This window comes from Aedes aegypti, chromosome 2, assembly GCF_002204515.2.
Source record: "Aedes aegypti strain LVP_AGWG chromosome 2, AaegL5.0 Primary Assembly, whole genome shotgun sequence".
NCBI classification, from domain to species: Eukaryota; Metazoa; Arthropoda; class Insecta; order Diptera; family Culicidae; genus Aedes; species Aedes aegypti.
In genome coordinates this window covers 200,700,998-200,719,104 of record NC_035108.1, presented here as the reverse complement: position 1 = coordinate 200,719,104, position 18,107 = coordinate 200,700,998, and the positions used below count along the sequence as shown (strand labels likewise).

Below are 18,107 nucleotides of genomic sequence, written 5' to 3'. Positions count from 1 at the left end.
GCAATGTTATGCAGACTGTTGAAATACTTGGTTCATCCCCGGATATAATTAACGTTGTCCGCAGTATTATAATAAACATATGAACTATATAGCATTTAATTGCAAAATAATTGAAAGTTACAATCTGATTCATAAATCGTGTTCAAATTGATTCATATTTGTGGACAACTTTTTTGCCGATTCATAAATTATGGTTTTAAACAATGTTCAAATAAGTGAAAATTTCAAATGTTTTCAACAATTTGTTCATGAACTTCAGGTATATACCTCACTTTACCATTCGGCATTGATTTCATCAAGAAATATTATTTAGTTTGCTCTCTATAATTTTTCAAATTTTAGCAGAGCCTTAAATGATTCATATCTTTTTTCATACCAGTGTACCGTTTGTTGACACCAGCCTCGGAAATCTCCATCGAATCCCGGGATTTTTTCGAGTCCGGGAAACAAGACCCTCTACTACAAAGTGCTATCCCAGATTATTTTCCGTCGTCTATAATCAATAGCAAATGAGTTCGTGGGAAGTTATCAAGCTGATTTCGTCAACGGCCACTCGACGACGGACCAAATCTTCACTATACATCAAATCCTCCAATTATGCCGTGAATACGAAATCCCAACGCATCACCTGTTCATAGATTTTAAGCGGGTTATGGTAGTATCTACTGCAAAAAACTATGGAAAATCATGGACGAGTACAGCTTTCCCGGGAAGCTCACAAGCAACGATTAATAGCGTGAAGATTTCGAGCGAATATTCCAGTTCGTTCGAATCCCGCCGGGGACTTCGACAGGGTGATGGGCTTTCGTGCCTGCTGTTCAACATCGCGCTGGAAGGTGCCATGCGGAGAGCCGGGTTCAATAACCAAGGTACGATTATCACAAGGTCCAGCCATTTTGTTTGCTTCGCAGATGATATGGGTATTGTCGGCAGAACATTTGGAACAATGACAGACCTGTGCACCCGCCTGAAACGTGAAGCGACAAAAGGTGGTGAATGCGTCAAAAACAAAGTACCTACATGCTGATAGGCGGAACCGAGTGCGACAGAATCCGCATAGGAAACAGTGTTACGATAGACGGGGATACTTTTGAGGGTGGTGATAATAATAGTGTTTAAAAAACTCCAACTCCTGCTCCCTACTCCGAAAATTAACGAACTTCTTAAGGAATTCCTCCATACATTTCGATCAATATACACTCCATGTAAGTTTAAGAATATCCGAATAGATTACTCCAAAGATTCCACCATGAATTTCTTCAAGAATTCCTTCAATAAAAATACTAGGTACTTCAGGAGTTCATCTAGTGATTTTTCCATCGTTTATACTTGAATTTTACATGAATCCTCAAATTATTATCGCCATATGATAAGACACATGTTCAATAATGTGTAGGGTTCAACCAATAGCCGCACAGCTGAGAACTAATATTCAGCATTAGTTTTACGTCATCTGAATGCTTTTTATCTTGGCTTGGTGAAGTATTGGATTATACTCATGTAACGAGTTAGGTAAAGGAAAAAATAAGAAACGACAATTAAAAAAGCGTTTGAGGAAAGCTCATCTCAAAAATTACGATTAAGCCATAAAGTACACTCAGTTCCTTGTGGTGCATCAGAGCACCACCTCATATTTGATTTTAGGTTATCTTGAACACTAATTCATAGTTCAAAAACAAGCTTTTGTTCTACGATTTTGCGCATAAATGTACATTTCTATTTTTAATAATGAAAAAAAGTCATGGGCGGGATAGGGTTAATATATTACCAAGCGAGAATATTTCCATCATTTTTTGTAGAAAATCGAGCTGTGAATCAATGGTACTTAGATAAATAGCTCTACTTGTACAATTGAACAGGGCTGGTAATGGTAGTAGAAGTAGGGGAAGGGGTTGTAAAATTAACACGTTAAGGATATCATCTTGTTTTTGATAGAAAAACGAGTATTTGTACAGTTCTATCGCACAACATTAAAAATAGGGATGTGATCTATAGCTGCGACACGAATTCAGGCTGAAATAGTTAAATTTTCACATATTTTTATCGCTAGCAAAAAACGATGCAAATGTAATTTTACCTGCCTTATGTGGGTAAAATGAACAGCTGTTGGTGGTAAAATGAATATCATACAAAAAAAGTAAGCAAAACAAATATTTTTGAAAATTTTCATTGCATTCCCGAAAATATATCCATTTATGATTGTATCCCATTCAAAAAGAAATCTAAAGGTATCAGATTTGACATCATATTATAACGATATTCACCTCACTGAAAAACCTCAAGACTTCCAAGCTGAAAGTTACGTCAGTTCTAATTTTCAAACGTGTTTTTTTAATCTTACACGAGAAAAAAAATCTGTGGTAAAAATTACTATTTTAGCTGACTATGCCCATTCTTCAATCTATCATGCAATTTCAGACCAATTTACTATGTCTACGGTACATCCCACCTCCCACCACATTACTGGTACATTTGACAGAAATAATTTACAACAATCTGATTTCGACTACAGACGCTACAGACATGGTAAAATCAAGCGTGTTAAGACGTATTGGCCTTTCGGAGGTCTTTTCAGCAAAAACTCGTCAATGTTCCCGATGAGATTAGCTCAAAGCTATAAATTTATTAGTTAGAGATAGTCGAATGGCATATTTCATATTACTTACATTTGGTCTCTTACTAGGCAAACAAATTCAAATTTTTATATTTAATATATTGTAATTCAAGGCGCTATCTGTAAATATTTAGTTTTAATAAGGATATAGTAATAATATAGATTATAATTCACTTCTTAATAAATGATTCTGCTTCCACATCAATCAACAATGATAAGCTGTTTCTCAATTCTTATTTGATTTGACAGTTCCCCACTCATTCGCATGGATGGTTTCTATGCGTTCGAGGGGCGCTTCGATGGATGCAGTCGTCGCAACATCCTCCCCCTCGTGTCGTGTGAACACTGGTTCGACGGCACCATATCCACGACGATCTGCTCCATGATGCCCGTTGCCTATATCACCATTGCTCATTGCAGGTTCCTGACGATCGCAGACATCCAAAACTGCCAGCTTGCACACCGCTCTTCTCTTCAACACCCCTGTAGGCGTCTCTACGTCTGCTAGTCGTACTGCTCCATCCTTGCCGGGATATGTCCGGGTAACACGACCACGTATCCATTGGTTCCGGATTTTCCCGTCTGCTATCATCACCAACGCTCCTATCTCGATTGGTGCAACCTCCTTGAACCATTTTGATCGCCGAGATATTATTGGCAAATACTCGACGGTCCAGCGAGTCCAGAAGTAATCCAACTTGTTCTGAATTAGCTCCCAACTGCCTTTCAGAGCGCTTTTTTCATCTACCGGCATCTTGATCGATTGTCGAACTCCATTAGAGCTAAGCATCAAAAAATGGTTTGGAGTTAACGACTCCTTCTCTTCGCTATCGAGTGGCAAAAAGGTTAACGGGCGCGAATTCACCATGTGCTCCGCCTCTGCCAGTAGGGTGATAAACGATTCGTCGTCCAACTTCCGCGACTCCGGCAAAGTTCCAATAGCAGTCTTCACGGATCGGACCATCCGCTCCCAACATCCGCCCATATGTGGGGCAGCCGGTGGGTTGAACCGCCATTGAGTATTCGTATCCGTAAAACTGCTGCCCAAGGTGTTGTAGATTTCTCGTAGTTCGTCGTTTAGCTCTTTACTCGCACCAATGAAGTTTGTTCCGTTATCCGTGTACACTTCTTGTGGCGCACCTCGGCGAGCTATAAACCCTCGAACTGCCTTCTTGCACGAATCCGTTGACAGAGAATGCACTACCTCCATGTGTATAGCCCGAACGGTTAGACACGTGAATATCGCTACCCAACGCTTGACCGCACAACGACCGACTTTTACTAGATAAGGCCCGAAGTAGTCTATGCCTACAAACGTAAAAGGTCTCACAAAGGGCGTAATACGGAACCGAGGTAGTTTACTCATCTTCGGCACTTCCGGAACGACTTTGTAAATACGGCACCACTGGCAACGTTTTGCTACTGATCGAACTTGAGTTCTTAGTTTCGGCACGTAAAACTTCTGACGAATTTCGTTCACGATCGTTTCATTGTTAGCGTGGCGAAACTTTCGGTGGTAATAGTCCAACAACAAGCTTGTGATCGGGTGTCCCTTAGGCAGTATCACAGGGAACTTGGCATCGTATTCTACGTAATCTGCAGCAGCGATTCGACCATCCACACGGATCAGTCCGTGTTCATCCATTACAGGTGGAAGATTCGCTAACGAACTGCTTCGACACAGCGATTGTCGTTTATTTGGTGTCAAATGGCTGTTGCGCTTCAATAAGGCGACCTCATCTGGATAAACATCTGATTGAGCGTATCGCCAGAGAAATCTCTCCGCATTCCGCAAATCCTCACCACTTATACTCCCTGTATCTTCGAACGGCATTCTTTTCATTCGTTGCAAAAGCTTATTACTGAAACGGTGCACATACGCCATACTCCGTAGCAGCCGTTCGTATTTGGAGAATCGTGATATGTCGATGATTGTCTCTGCCACAAAGTGACTGCACACGTACGCTGGTCTCAGCTCTTCTTGCGTTTCGTCGATTATCTCGAACTTATCCTTCGGCCAACAATTCTCTTCACCATGCAGAAAGGCAGGACCACGTACCCAGCGACTTCCAGACTTGCAGTTTGGTCCTTTTCCCCACTTGGTGGCTTCATCTGCAACATTGCTCTTAGTTCCTAACCATCGCCATTCTTCAGCTTTGGATAAGCTTAAAATCTCATTGACTCGAAACGCTACGTACTGCCGATATCGACGTGTGTCGGATTTGATCCACGAAATGACAGTGCTAGAATCACTCCAGAAGTACGTGCGTGTGACTTTTATTGAGTGACCATCCTCGATGGACTTCCGCAAACGTGCACCAATTACGGCCGCTTGCAATTCTAATCGTGGAACAGAAACTAGTTGAAGCGGAGCTACCTTTGTTTTAGAGGCAACTAACGCACATCGTATCTGGCCACGATCTCGAACACGAAAGTAAGCAGCAGAGGAATATGCTTGTGCGCTTCCATCCACGAATATGTGGAGCTCCAAGGTATCGTAACAGGCTGGACTGTATCCCGGAAAGTAGCATCGAGGTATGCGGACTTCGTTCACCTCCTTCAGAATCTGCATCCATTGTTTCCATCGTGCGAACAGAACTTCGGGAATTTGCTCGTCCCAATCCACTTTAGCTCTCCAGACGTCTTGGAGTAGTATCTTTCCTTGTACAACTAGCGAGCCAACTAGCCCCAATGGATCGTAGATTTTCATTACGAAGCCAAGCATTCTCCTCTTGGTCGGCGCAATCTCAGCATCCAGGTTGTCTTGTACGTTGATTGTGAAACAGAACACATCTTCGCACGGTAGCCACGACATCCCAAGAACCCGCTCGAAACCGCTCTGACTGTTCATCGAAAGATTTTTCACTGTTACTGGGTTCACTTCACCGATTGCTTCGAGGACTGATGATCGATTTGAAACCCAGTTGCGGATATGGAAACCAGCTTTTTGGTGGACTTTAGCCACATCCAATGCTAGCTCAACGGCTTCCTCTTCAGTGTCGACACTATCAAGATAGTCGTCGACGTAATGCTTGTTTTTGATCGCTGCCGCTGCTCTAGGGTATTCTTCCTCGTTCTCTGTAGCGTTCCGGTTCTTCACAAATTGTGATTGAGCTGGAGAACAAGTTGCTCCGAAGATAGCAACGTCGGACGCCATCGTCACCATCGGCTCCCTTGGAGAATTGCGATAGACAAATAACAGCGCGCTGCGATCTTCTTTACGGATTCCGACTTGAAGGAACATCTCTTGAATGTCGCCGGAAAACGCCACTTCCCGCTCACGGAATTTAAACGTTACAGACAGCTGCGGTGTTAAGAAGTCTGGTCCTTTTAGAAGCATCGTGTTCAAAGATACTCCGCCAACTTTTGCCGCCGCGTCCCAGATGACTCGTATTTTCCCGGGCTTGTTCGGGTTGAGTACCACGCCTAACGGAAGGTACCAGGTGCGTCGCGGGTCAAACTTCGACATTTCTTCATTGGTTACTGGGTGGATATATCCTTTTGACTCGTAATCGGCTATTTGTTGCCGCACGCTATCGTATAGCTGTGGATTCTTCTCCAGACGTCTCTCCAGGCATCTTAATCGACGCTCAGCCATTGGTCTACTATCCGGAAACTCAATTATATCATGCTTCCACAGTAGCCCAGTTTCAAATTTACCGCTCTCTGTCCGTACTGTTGTTTCTTCGAGAATTTGACGTGCTCGTTGCTCCTCACTACCTTCCAGGTTTGGGGCTATGGCTACTCCAAGGCTTTCCACAGAGAAAAACTCCTGGACGTAGTCGTGCAGGTCGTGGTCGAACGAATCTGTACATATGTGCATATGTGCATGGTGGTGGAATTGCTTTTCTCCCCCTCGTACACGACCACAGACGGCCCATCCTATACGGGTCTTTGCAGCGATTGGTTCTTGCCCCTTGCCTTCTCGAATCTTTACGGTGGTCAGCAGATGCGAATTGCTCAATCCAATCAGCAATCCAGGAACGGCCCTTTGGAAGCTTTTGACGGGAAGATGACGCAAATGTTCGAACTCTTTCGTTAGCTGTTCGAAATCCAACGTCTGTTCAGGCAAACCCAGATTCTCAACAGTGTACACTTCGGAAAGGTTGAAGCGTTTTTCACTCCCAGGCTCCGAAATACTGAAAGTTTCCAATTCCATTGTCGCAATTTTTTTATTTATTCCGCTGGTCCAATGAATGCATAAGGAATGGGCACTCCCACTCATACCCAATTCGTTCGCTATGGTTTTCTCCAGGAGGGTTGCAGACGAACCATCATCCAAGAAAGCGTACGTGTTTACTGAGCCATTCTTCCCATACAGTGTCACCGGTAGGATTTTGAACAATGTTGAAGAAAAGGGCTGACGATGGATAGTCACAGTTGCATCGGTTGAGTTCACTGCTTGCTGGCATTGCTTTTTGGCTGGTTCATAGTGTAGCAGTCGATGGTGTCGTTTTTGGCAACTATTTATTCCGCAGACTTCACCTTCGCATGGCCAACGAGTATGGGAAACCAGACAACGGCGATACAGCCTGTTTTCCTTCACAAAATTCCACCGATTATCTATTGAAAGCTTCTTGAAGACTGGGCAGCTCGCAGTAGTATGGTTGTCAACGCTACATACTGGACAGTACTTACTTCCTTCGCTGCGTTTCCCTTTAGAATCTTGGATCTGCTCTCGTTGATCAGTGGATACTGGATTGGTAGCTGGCTTTGAATCCTTCCGTTCATACGTCGCGTGAGCATTCACGAAAGCCTTATCCTTTATCTTGACCTTTTCGTCTTTCGTAGGTTTTCCTGTTACGCAGAAGTTCGTAACTCCACTGGTAGCGTTCGTAACCTTCCTCATGTATTCACTGAATGAATCCAAATCAACCATGGGTAGAATCTCTTGGTGAAGTGCCCAGCTAAACTTAATATTGGCCGGCAGCTTGTCCACCAGCTCTTGAAGCAGGATAGGGTTGGAAAGATGGTTTGCCATTCCTACCGCTTTTAAATGACCACACAAATTTTGCACAGCCAAACCGAACTGGATAAGCGTCTCCAGTCTTTCTGCTTTCGGAGCGGGCGTACTACGCACTTTAGCTACAAGATTGTGCACTATCTGTTCAGGTCTCCCGTACAGCGTCTGAAGGGTGGAAATGATCAGTGGCACTGTAGACGGATGCAGGAGAAAACTACTAACAGCTTCCTTGGCTGCACCTTTCAGAGATCGTTGCAAACGTAGCAGGTTTTCTGAAGAGGAGTAGCCACATGCCTCGGTAGAATGATTGTAGCTGCTAATGAAAAGTGGCCATTCGATGGGGTCACCAGAGAAAATCGGCAACTCTCTCGATATGACTTGCCTTGCTGCCAACTGATGAGGTGTAGGGGCTTGTAACACCGGTTGAGGATAGGCGGACTCGAAGAGATCGAATTGCGCCGGTTCGGCTTGAATGAAGTCTGGCTGCCTTGGCCCTAACTTTGGAGTTACATATGGAGTCTGGGGGGATCCTACTCTCCTATACTGACTTGCAATACTTGGACACGGTGTAGGTCGATTCGGATTTGTCTCGTACAAATGACTTGTTTCGAAATGGTTAGTACTCACGGTTGAACCTTGTTGGCAAGTTGGATCCGTCAGTTTTCCGTGCTGTTCCGCAGTCGATGGTTGTCTGCTCTGTAGACGCAAAATATCCAGCTGCTCAGTCAGATGCTGTTCCTTGGCCAGAAACGATTGCCTTTCTTCGTCACGCTTCACCTTTTCCTGCATGTACTGTTGTTCAATGAGCTTCAGTTGATTTATTAATTCCATTTCTCGCTTTCTCCTAACGTCGTTCTCCTTTTGATGTTGCTTTTCGATTGCATGTTGCCTCGTTAGCATAGCCTCAATTTCCTGCATCCGCAACCTGTCCTGCTCCCGCTGTTCCTCGGAACGCTTCAACAGATCAACCAACTCCTGCTCGCGATGGTGTCGATTACGGGGTTCTTCTAATTCCTCTGGGCATTGCTGTTCACGAGCATGCTGCTTCCGCATCTCGCTTGTTTCGCGTTGCCATACTGCGTAGGGTAATGATGGCCCCATAACTCTCTTCACGATTCTTGGATCCGCATTTATTGGTTTTGGGACGAACGTGCTTGTGGGATTCGCTTCCTCCAGAAGACGAATGAACGGCTGTAAGTTCACCAACGGTAGACTGGGAACGTTTGGCTGTCGTTCTATATTATACTGTGGCTGAACTTGACGGAAATCATCTTCCGTCCCCGGGCTTTCTCCAATGGAAATGCTATCAGTTGTACGAGGAACGGATTCAGCTTCCATGATTCCAGCTGGAGCCTGCTGGAGTTCGACGTCAGTAATTTTGCTCATGTCCACAGGTGTTGATGAACCCACAGGGTCTGCAGGTGGATTCGCAGATACCTGTTCAGGATCCTTTTGATTCAACGGAAGGATGAGCGAATCGAGCCTTTGTTGTTGGTCAAACCAAGCCTCTACCTTGTGTCGACTGCTTGCTTGACTTCGACTGCTACGGCTACTCCGCATACTCAATGCCTCCTCGTCTTGCTGGCGAAGCAATTCATGCTTCCGATCCAAGTACTCCTTTTCGCGTTCCAATTTTTCTCTCATCGCTTTTTCGACCAGCAACTTCTCGTTCTGCATCCTTTCATCTTCCAGTCGTTCCCGCAAATTTCTTTCTTCCTCTAACCGCTGAAGATCCCGAGCAATCTGCATTCTCTTCGAACTTGCACCACTCGATCGCCCGGTTCGCGTGCTAGCGGGTGGTGGTGGATCCAACGCTTTGCATTTCGCACAAACGAATTCACTAGACCGTGCCGTAACTGTATCCACTTTTGCACACGAGAAATGGTACCAATGCTTGCAATATCCGCATTGTACCATGTACAACTCCGCGCTATTGGGTCGTCTACACTCGGCACAATCATTATCATCGCCGTGCTCAATGTCAACCAACGAAGGTTCGAAGACTGTTGCAACTATCTCTGGAATGTTGAGTCGTGCACCGTCGTCACGGGTAGGTTGAGAACGACTGGTAGCCGCTCCTTCGGTGGCTCGAGTTTTCGATCGCGTCTGACGAACGAAAGATTTCTGCATGGTGATGGCTCAAATCTTTGAGATTGTTAAGACGTATTGGCCTTTCGGAGGTCTTTTCAGCAAAAACTCGTCAATGTTCCCGATGAGATTAGCTCAAAGCTATAAATTTATTAGTTAGAGATAGTCGAATGGCATATTTCATATTACTTACATTTGGTCTCTTACTAGGCAAACAAATTCAAATTTTTATATTTAATATATTGTAATTCAAGGCGCTATCTGTAAATATTTAGTTTTAATAAGGATATAGTAATAATATAGATTATAATTCACTTCTTAATAAATGATTCTGCTTCCACATCAATCAACAATGATAAGCTGTTTCTCAATTCTTATTTGATTTGACAGTTCCCCACTCATTCGCATGGATGGTTTCTATGCGTTCGAGGGGCGCTTCGATGGATGCAGTCGTCGCAACAAAGCGCATTTCTGGTCTGCTCCTAATGGGTAGTATCCACTTCGTAAGTACTGTGCAAAAGGATAGGACAAGTAATGGCCAAGAAATACTTCAGCTGTCCAAATTACTTGAGCTGTACCCAGTTGACAAGTACAGCTGATTTCGTAACATTGGTAAAGCCTGCCGTACAAATCAAATGGAGCTGTCACTATTCCGTACGGAAAAATGTGCCGCTCAATTATTCCACAAGTATAAGTGACACTTCGCTCATTCTGGATCAGCTGTCAAAATTACTTTAGCAAAAAAATGTACTTGACCGCTATACTTAGGATGTGGATACCAGGCTTAAAATGGTAGTTTTACCGCACAATTTTTTTTGCGTGTAATTTTCGTTGACATTTTCACTTCGATGGATCATTAAAATAACTAAAAACGGCTATGGAAAGCATAGATAGCGCCACCGTAGCCTTGTGTGTTTGACAGAACAGCAATGGACCGATGCATGAGTTCACTATTTGACGTTTGAGCGGTGCCGTGTTATTTATGTGAACATGGCAACGAATGAATTCGGCACCGCTCAAACGTCAAATTAGGGAACTCGTGCATTGGTCCATGCTGTCACAATGTTAAATCCCATATACAGTGGCGCCTGTTTTGATGCGGAGAGCACTTGCAAAAACTACCTTCAATGATCCATTGACCTCCGTATCAACCCGAACACTCCGATTTATCTTCTACATTGTCCGTGCGTGATAAAAATTCAATCAAATTGTTTTTTTTTTTTCTCGGTAAAAGGCACGGTGTTCATTTTACCACCTCTGTTAATTTTTCCACCACTTCCCCTAGGCTTGAATTTCGCTAAACTCACGTGGCTCTACTCACTACAGTAGTTTTAAATCGTGAAGAAAAGATTTTGTAGTAAAAAGCAAATTGTGAAAGTTTCATTATGATTTGAACATGTTCCAATCCTCTGGAATTTTTTGAATATTCGTATAGAAAACTAATTCAGAAACTTCACAGCTCATTTTCTCAATGCCTACTTTTTACAGATGGGACTGACTTGCGATTCACGGCAGCATAATTGCCTAGATCATTCCCATAAAGTATCTTTGTGCTTGCCACACAATATACAAATGGGCAAAGAAGTTAATAAGTGTGGAAGTGCTCATAAGATCACTAAGCTTAGAAACAGGCAAGGGATCAACGGCATAAAGAAAAAGATGCAAAGCTTCGTTATTTGAAAATTGCTTTAGGTAGAAAGTTTTAATTTCTACTATTATCAACTAGGACTTCCCTTAGCACTTTCAACACAAATGGAATAGAAAAGAAATTCCATCTCAGAAAGATCATCGAATTAGGTTTAGTTACGGTAATGAAGTTACAAAATTCAATTGCCAATCATGACCTTCTAGAGAGTTTTGTTCAAACATGTCTAGTAATGTCCTGGTAGGATATATCACAAAACTCTCTGAGAGAAAACTGTGCGCGCTAAATCAGACTTTCACGAGAACATAAAAACTTTTCATGCCGTTTATCGTGCTGAAAATATATGGCCTAAAAACTGTTACTAGGTCCGAACTAGACCATGTTCTCCTATATAATACCCATTAAAATTTGCTTTTTTTAGTTATTCATTTATTTATTTATTTTTTAACAAAAAGTTTTTAATTATCCAAGAACCTAAGCAAATGTATAAGGATGAAAAAACTGAAACTGCGAACAAAAATTAGAATTAAATAATCTAAACTTGAAATATAAGTAATAAATGAATGTTCAAACATCATTTTGACAGAGCGGCTAAAGGACCATATACCTATAAAAAGAATTTTCAGGGCTAGCAGCGATTGAGTGTCTTGAAAATATAAACTTAGAAACCTCTTGCATGGAGAAAGCCCGAATCCGGTCGTTAAAAAAGAGGTAATTTATATGTCCTTTTAACGTTTGTAAGAACCATAAATGTTGTGACCTGTCTCGCGTCGCGTCGTGTGATTGTGATATAGTTCTTACGTTGCACAAAACCCAAAATAATGAACCTAATAGAAACCAATAATGAACCTAATAGTACAGGAGCATGTATTTGTCTAAGAGTTTCATCAGAAATTTATTCAGGTATTTGCAAAAAAATCAAGATATTATTATTATTAAATTCAACCAATAACTTCTCCAGAAATACTTCCAGGGATTGTCTATAAAATTGTCTTTCAGGATTTCTATACTGCTTCACGTTGAAAAACGGATTAACCAACGTGCGAAGTTTGATGTTTGACCAACTTTGCCGCGTCGCAATTCGATTCTCAATAGTGCGCATAATGCACATAGCGGAGGGCATAGGTGCACACTATAAGTTAACGTTAACCCATTTTTCGACGCGAAGCGGTATATAAGATTTCAACTAGGGATTTCTCTAAGGATACCTTCAGCAATCGCTCCAGAGATTCCTTCTGTTTCGTCCGAAATTTCTCCAGTAATTCTTTGAGAATTTTCACATATATGTCTTCAGGTTATATTAGCAGGCACTCTTTCAAGAATGTATCGATGGATTTTTTTTTTCAGAAACATGAGAGAAATTACTAAAAAAATCCATGAGGTATTTCAAACCTCTTATAAAACTTGTGTAAGTTTTAAAATCAACCCTAATGAACAAGTATCTCTGAAAGAGCACCTGGACTCTTGATAAAGTTTTAGAAAAAAATATTCCGTAGGATTTTCTAAAGGAACTTCTCGAAAAAAACATTGGACAGAATCTCTAAGAAATTTGGGTAAGGATGATCGAAGGAATTATTACTGAAGCAGTAACAGGTGACGGATTCCATGTCAAATCGGTCAGTCACAGAACTCGACCATCTTCGATTTGGATTAAATTTTGCACATGTTTTTGGTATGGTAGAATAAGTGTTTTCCATAGTAAAAATTGATCATTTTGACCCAAGTATAACTTTTGAAAATGACCTATAAATTTTTGCATGCAATTTATTTGAAAAATTCTAACTCCGAAACTGCTGATTTTAGAGAAAAATGTTCTATGAAGAAGTTGTAGTAAACCATTTGGACTATAAGAAAAAAATATACACTGAAAAAATATTTTATTTATTTTCATAAAAAATTCAAAAATAAAACTTAAATTTTTAAATTACACAAGAACCCCATTTTTATAAGTTAATAACTAATGAAAATGGCCTAATTTAATATTTAAATAATATTTTTTGCATTAAACTGGATATAATTCGAAAATGGCTACTTCTAGAGAAATTATTTATATAATCATCATGGCTTAGAATCATTTCAAGATGCTTACTGTATCATCAGAACGTATTTATTTTGACAAAATATCAAAATTTTGAAAATCGACTGAAAGTTGTTCTTAGAAAAACTTTTTTATCAAAAATGTCTCCATCATGAAACTTTGTCCCAAACATCTGTTTACTATCAAGATTCTATGGTGAAAATTTAAAAAATATTTAAAATGGGGTTTTTGTGTAATTTAAAATTTAAGTTTTATTTTTGATTTTTTTATGAAAATAAATAAAATATTTTTCAGTGTATATTTTTTTCTTAAGCGAAGTATGCACTTCAACAGAAAAGTAATCGCCTATCTCGATGCGTGGGAAATTTCTTGCAAGAAATGCTCAAGAAAAGCATTTTTCTTTGATCGCAGTACGCAGTTGAAAAGAAATGTCAATTCAAATGGAGCTTACTGTAGAAAATTTCTTGACCATTTCTTGGGCAGAAATTTTTACTTTTCTTGGGCGGAACAGCATACTTAGCTTTATAGTCCAAATGGTTTACTACAACTTCTTCATAGAACATTTTTCTCTAAAATCAACAGTTTCGGAGTTAGAATTTTTCAAATAAGATGCATGCAAAAATTTATATTCCATTTTCAAAAGTTACACTTGATTCAAAATGATCAATTTTTCTATGGAAAACACTTATTCTACCATACCAAAACCATGTGCAAAATTTAATCCAAATCGAAGACTATCGAGCACGATTTTCATTTTTTTCGACTCATTCTAGATGGAATTCGTCAGGTGTGAAAACATAAATAAGCTTTAGAAGACTGCATGGATTTTTTGTGAAACTCCTTAACAAAGACTTTGGAAAACTACAGGAGTAATATTTAAATTAAATGCTGGAGAAATTCCTTGAAAAAAATACATTTTCTCGAATAACCCTTCATGGAATTTCTGATTTCTGCAAGGCAACAGACTTACAAGAGACTAAGCCTAAAAAGGACCAGCTACCAGCCCAGGGTTTTTAAGCTCTTCGCGGTCCTTGCGTTGGGCCTGGTCTAGAAAACAATGATAACAATTTCTAGGCCTCCATTAGTCTACCTGCCTTACCATCGAGACTTAGCACACCCACCTGCCACGGGATATCGCTTACCTGGGAACTGGACTGAGCCGCGACGTCCGGAAGGGTACTTCCGCCGGACATATCGGCCAGCTTCTTATGCAAATGTTGATAGAGCGTTACGTTGTACGTCGTGGTCACATAGTTGATGGCCATTTTCAGCGCCTCCAGTCGGAGGGCAGAACAGTGGTCCGCTATGTAGATCAACCGGTGCAACTTGGCCAGCCCTGTATACTGGTTGGCATACACCTCCAAATCGATGGTCGGATTTTCCACGATATACATGTCTTCTTCGTTGTTCTCATTATCTTCCGGCTGAGCATCAACTTGCATCGGCTCAACTGCATTCTAAAAGGAAAAATAGCTGCTTATTTGGGAAGATGCTGGTTACCTCACAGTATTTCAGCTCACAATTTTAGACACAATTTTCTTGCATCTATGTATCGTTTCTACTTAAAGTTTTAGTCTTGAAAGTAACGATTTAACTTACCGGTGCGATTAGTGGCAATGGCATGATTGAAATATGTATTTTGTAACAATAATTTTATTCGAAAAAACAATGCTGTTTTGATTTTACGGGAAACTTTTCTCATCGATGTCGGCACTACTTCTTCTTCATTTTGTATTTTCTGCTTCTTGCGCGAGTGTTGTCAAAAACACACAATCCCCGCCAGGGTCGGCGCAAGTGAAAAACTATAAACGCGACCCGATTAAAAATGATCCATTGATTGTTCGGTAAAAACCATTTATTGTACGTTCGGTCAATCGTCGAAAAATGCAATTCACCGAAAATGAATTTTCCTCAGTATTTGTGAAGGATACCCCTGAGACGAGACTCGCGAAGACGGTCTTCTTTTTCTGTGATGGACCTATGCACAGGTTCATTATTTGACGTTTAAGCGGTGCCGTGTTATTTATGTGACCATGGCAACGAGTGAATTCGGCACCGCTCAAACGTCAAATTAGTGAACTCGTACATCGGTCCATGGATCAATGCACGGGTTCATGATTTTTAAGTTTGAGCTGTGCTGAATTCACTCGTTACCATGGCCACATAAATAACACGGCACCGCTCAAACGTCAAATAGTGAACTCGTGCATTGATCCATTGCTGAGCAATGAGAATATATATCAAGGTGTGGAAGAAGAAGCAATGGCTATGTATTAGTAAGGAGAAAAAACGTAAACACAAATAACTACGTCACTAATTTGCACGGCTTCTTATGGGAGCTCACTCGCTTGTAGTTGTGAAACATTTTGCACCGTACACGAATGTCACGCACACTAAACGTCTTTTCCACACCTCGGTATATATTCTCATTGATTGCTGAGTGTTTTCTTATTCCACTCTGTGTTTACATCAATCATGCGCAAGCCGTTCAAACCGTCACATGAACATCCCGCATAAAGCTAGGTATGCTGTTCCGCTCAAGAAAAGTAATTTCTGCTCAAGAAATGGTCAAGAAATTTACTACACTGAGCTCCATTTGAAATGACATTTCTTTTCAACTGCGTACTACGATTAAAGAAAAATGCTTTTCTTGAGCATTTCTTGCAAGAAATTTCCCACGCATCAAGATAGGCGTTTACTTTTCTGTTGAAGTGCATAATCTGAACCATATCTCAAACATATCAGAAACGATTTTTTTCCAGTGTGGACCATAATCGAAATGGTTTGGTCAACCATAATCATACAAAACTGGGGTAAAATTTGAACATCAGTGAATGTGGTATTTCGAGATTCGACAGTATGAGCTATGGGTTGTTAAGCATGTTTACTAGACTGATGCAAATTTTGAAGTTTCTGCTCCCCTATGCTTAAACGATGTCTATTATGATAAAAATCATTCTCCCAAAACTTGAAGTGATTTGGAAGAGATTTGGTTGTGCACACGCCATTTGAAGTTTACATGGAAATTACTATGGAAAAGGCAAACCTTTTGTGTTCAGTGTTCTAACTGCTCGTCATAATAATCTATAGATTATTATAGCAGAGTATAGGCCTATTCAAATGACGTCTCAAATCAGCTGATCGGGAAGCACTTTGACATTTCTTCTATGAAAATGACAGGCCCGTGTTAGCACCGGTCCTCCACCGATGTAAACAAATGCATAGACGGATCTGTCACATGAAAAGGCCTATGTTCACTTTTCCATATATGGAAAAGTGAACATACTCTGCTCATGTGAATTCGTCCCAGCTACAACTTTGCCGAAGACCACATTTTAATTGGACGTAAAGATAATTAGTTATCATTGATAACAAAGTGTGAATCATGCTGAGATGATCATTCAATTACTTTCAGAGCAACACTGCTGTTTTGCTGTAAAACATAGTAGCCTGGATTACTTTGATCTATTTTACCCGCCAGGAACACCACTGTTGCCTGCCGAGCAGTTGGTTGAGCATGCAAAATGCAAACCCACTTTATGAATATGAATAGCAATTTATCCTGACGTCCAATCGAAATGTGGTCTTCGGCAAAGTTGTAGCTGCAAGGATTTCACATGAGTAGAGCTTGTTCACTTTTCCATAAAATATTATGACGACTATATATAGGGCTGAACACAAAAGGTGAGCGTTTTCCATAGTAATCTCCATACAAACTTCAAATGGCGTGTGCACAGTAGGGTGCGGCTTATTTTTCAAAAGTTATCAAAACCAAAAATTCGTATGCTCTACTGAATTCTAATCACATTAAAAGAGAAACCTCAAAATATGAGCTAAATATATTAACATTTAGAGGTGGCGCAAGCGTCTTGAAGGTGAATTTTCAAGTTATGAAAAATGACCTTCAGTGAAATAAACATAACTTTGTTATTTTTCAACCGATTTTGAAACTTTTAGCATCAATAGCTTCAAAATCAAATTTGTAAAAACTTTGTAGAACATCGAATTTGTCTAAATTCAAAACTAGTCATAGTTAAAAATACTTTTATCCAAATGATTCCTCATTTTACTGAAAAAAATATTTTTGTTTGACCATAACTTCATAATTACTCAGTCGATTCCGAATCTTTTTTCATGTTTTTGAAACAAATTTATTTGTTTTTAAATTGTTCATACAACACATTTTTCTAAAAAATGGTTTCTACCTAGTTATTCAACAAAAACTACCCAGAAACATGATTTTTCAATGAAAAAATCAAATTTTTATTGATTATTTAAGTTTTTTTCGCCGGAAATTGCATTTTTCCTATTAAACTTAGATTTATAAAGCATCTTGCCTTAATTACGAGTTGAATAGTGCATATATATTTGTACATACGCAAAAATACTTTTGTTGCCGAATTATTTAAAACAATTTAAAAAGTCATTCACAAAGGTTAAACAAATGAGAAAACCAGTTTCAGCTTTAGAGATTATATTGAACTCGCAAAAAATTAAAAAAAACTAGCATTTTTCATAAAAAAAAATCATTTTTTTGTTCAGTTTTTGCTGACAAACTTGGTTAAGACATGTTTTTAGTGAAATATGATGTATGAAAGGTTTGAAACCAATTAAATTAGCTTCAAAATCATGTAAAAAGATTTGGAATCGGTTGAGTAATCATGAAGTTATGGTCAAACAAAGTTGAAATTTTTAGAAAAATGAGGAAAAAATTTGATTAAATTACTTGTAACTAAAACTATTTTTGATTTTAGACAAA

At 40.1% G+C, this 18,107-nt stretch overlaps 1 protein-coding gene across 1 annotated transcript in view; it reads right to left on the bottom strand.

Annotated features, from left to right (window-relative positions):
* Positions 1 to 15,079, bottom strand: part of LOC5575201 (COP9 signalosome complex subunit 1b) — a 34,157-nt gene extending 19,078 nt beyond the window's left edge. Inside the window, exons 1-2 of the mRNA XM_021843710.1 lie at positions 14,948 to 15,079; positions 14,491 to 14,805 (exon numbers count right to left, since the gene is read on the bottom strand). Of these exons, the coding sequence (XP_021699402.1) occupies positions 14,491 to 14,805; positions 14,948 to 14,971 (339 nt within the window). The 5' untranslated portion in view covers positions 14,972 to 15,079. The remainder of the gene's footprint in view (positions 1 to 14,490; positions 14,806 to 14,947) is intronic.
* Between the last annotated feature and the right edge of the window lie 3,028 nt (positions 15,080 to 18,107).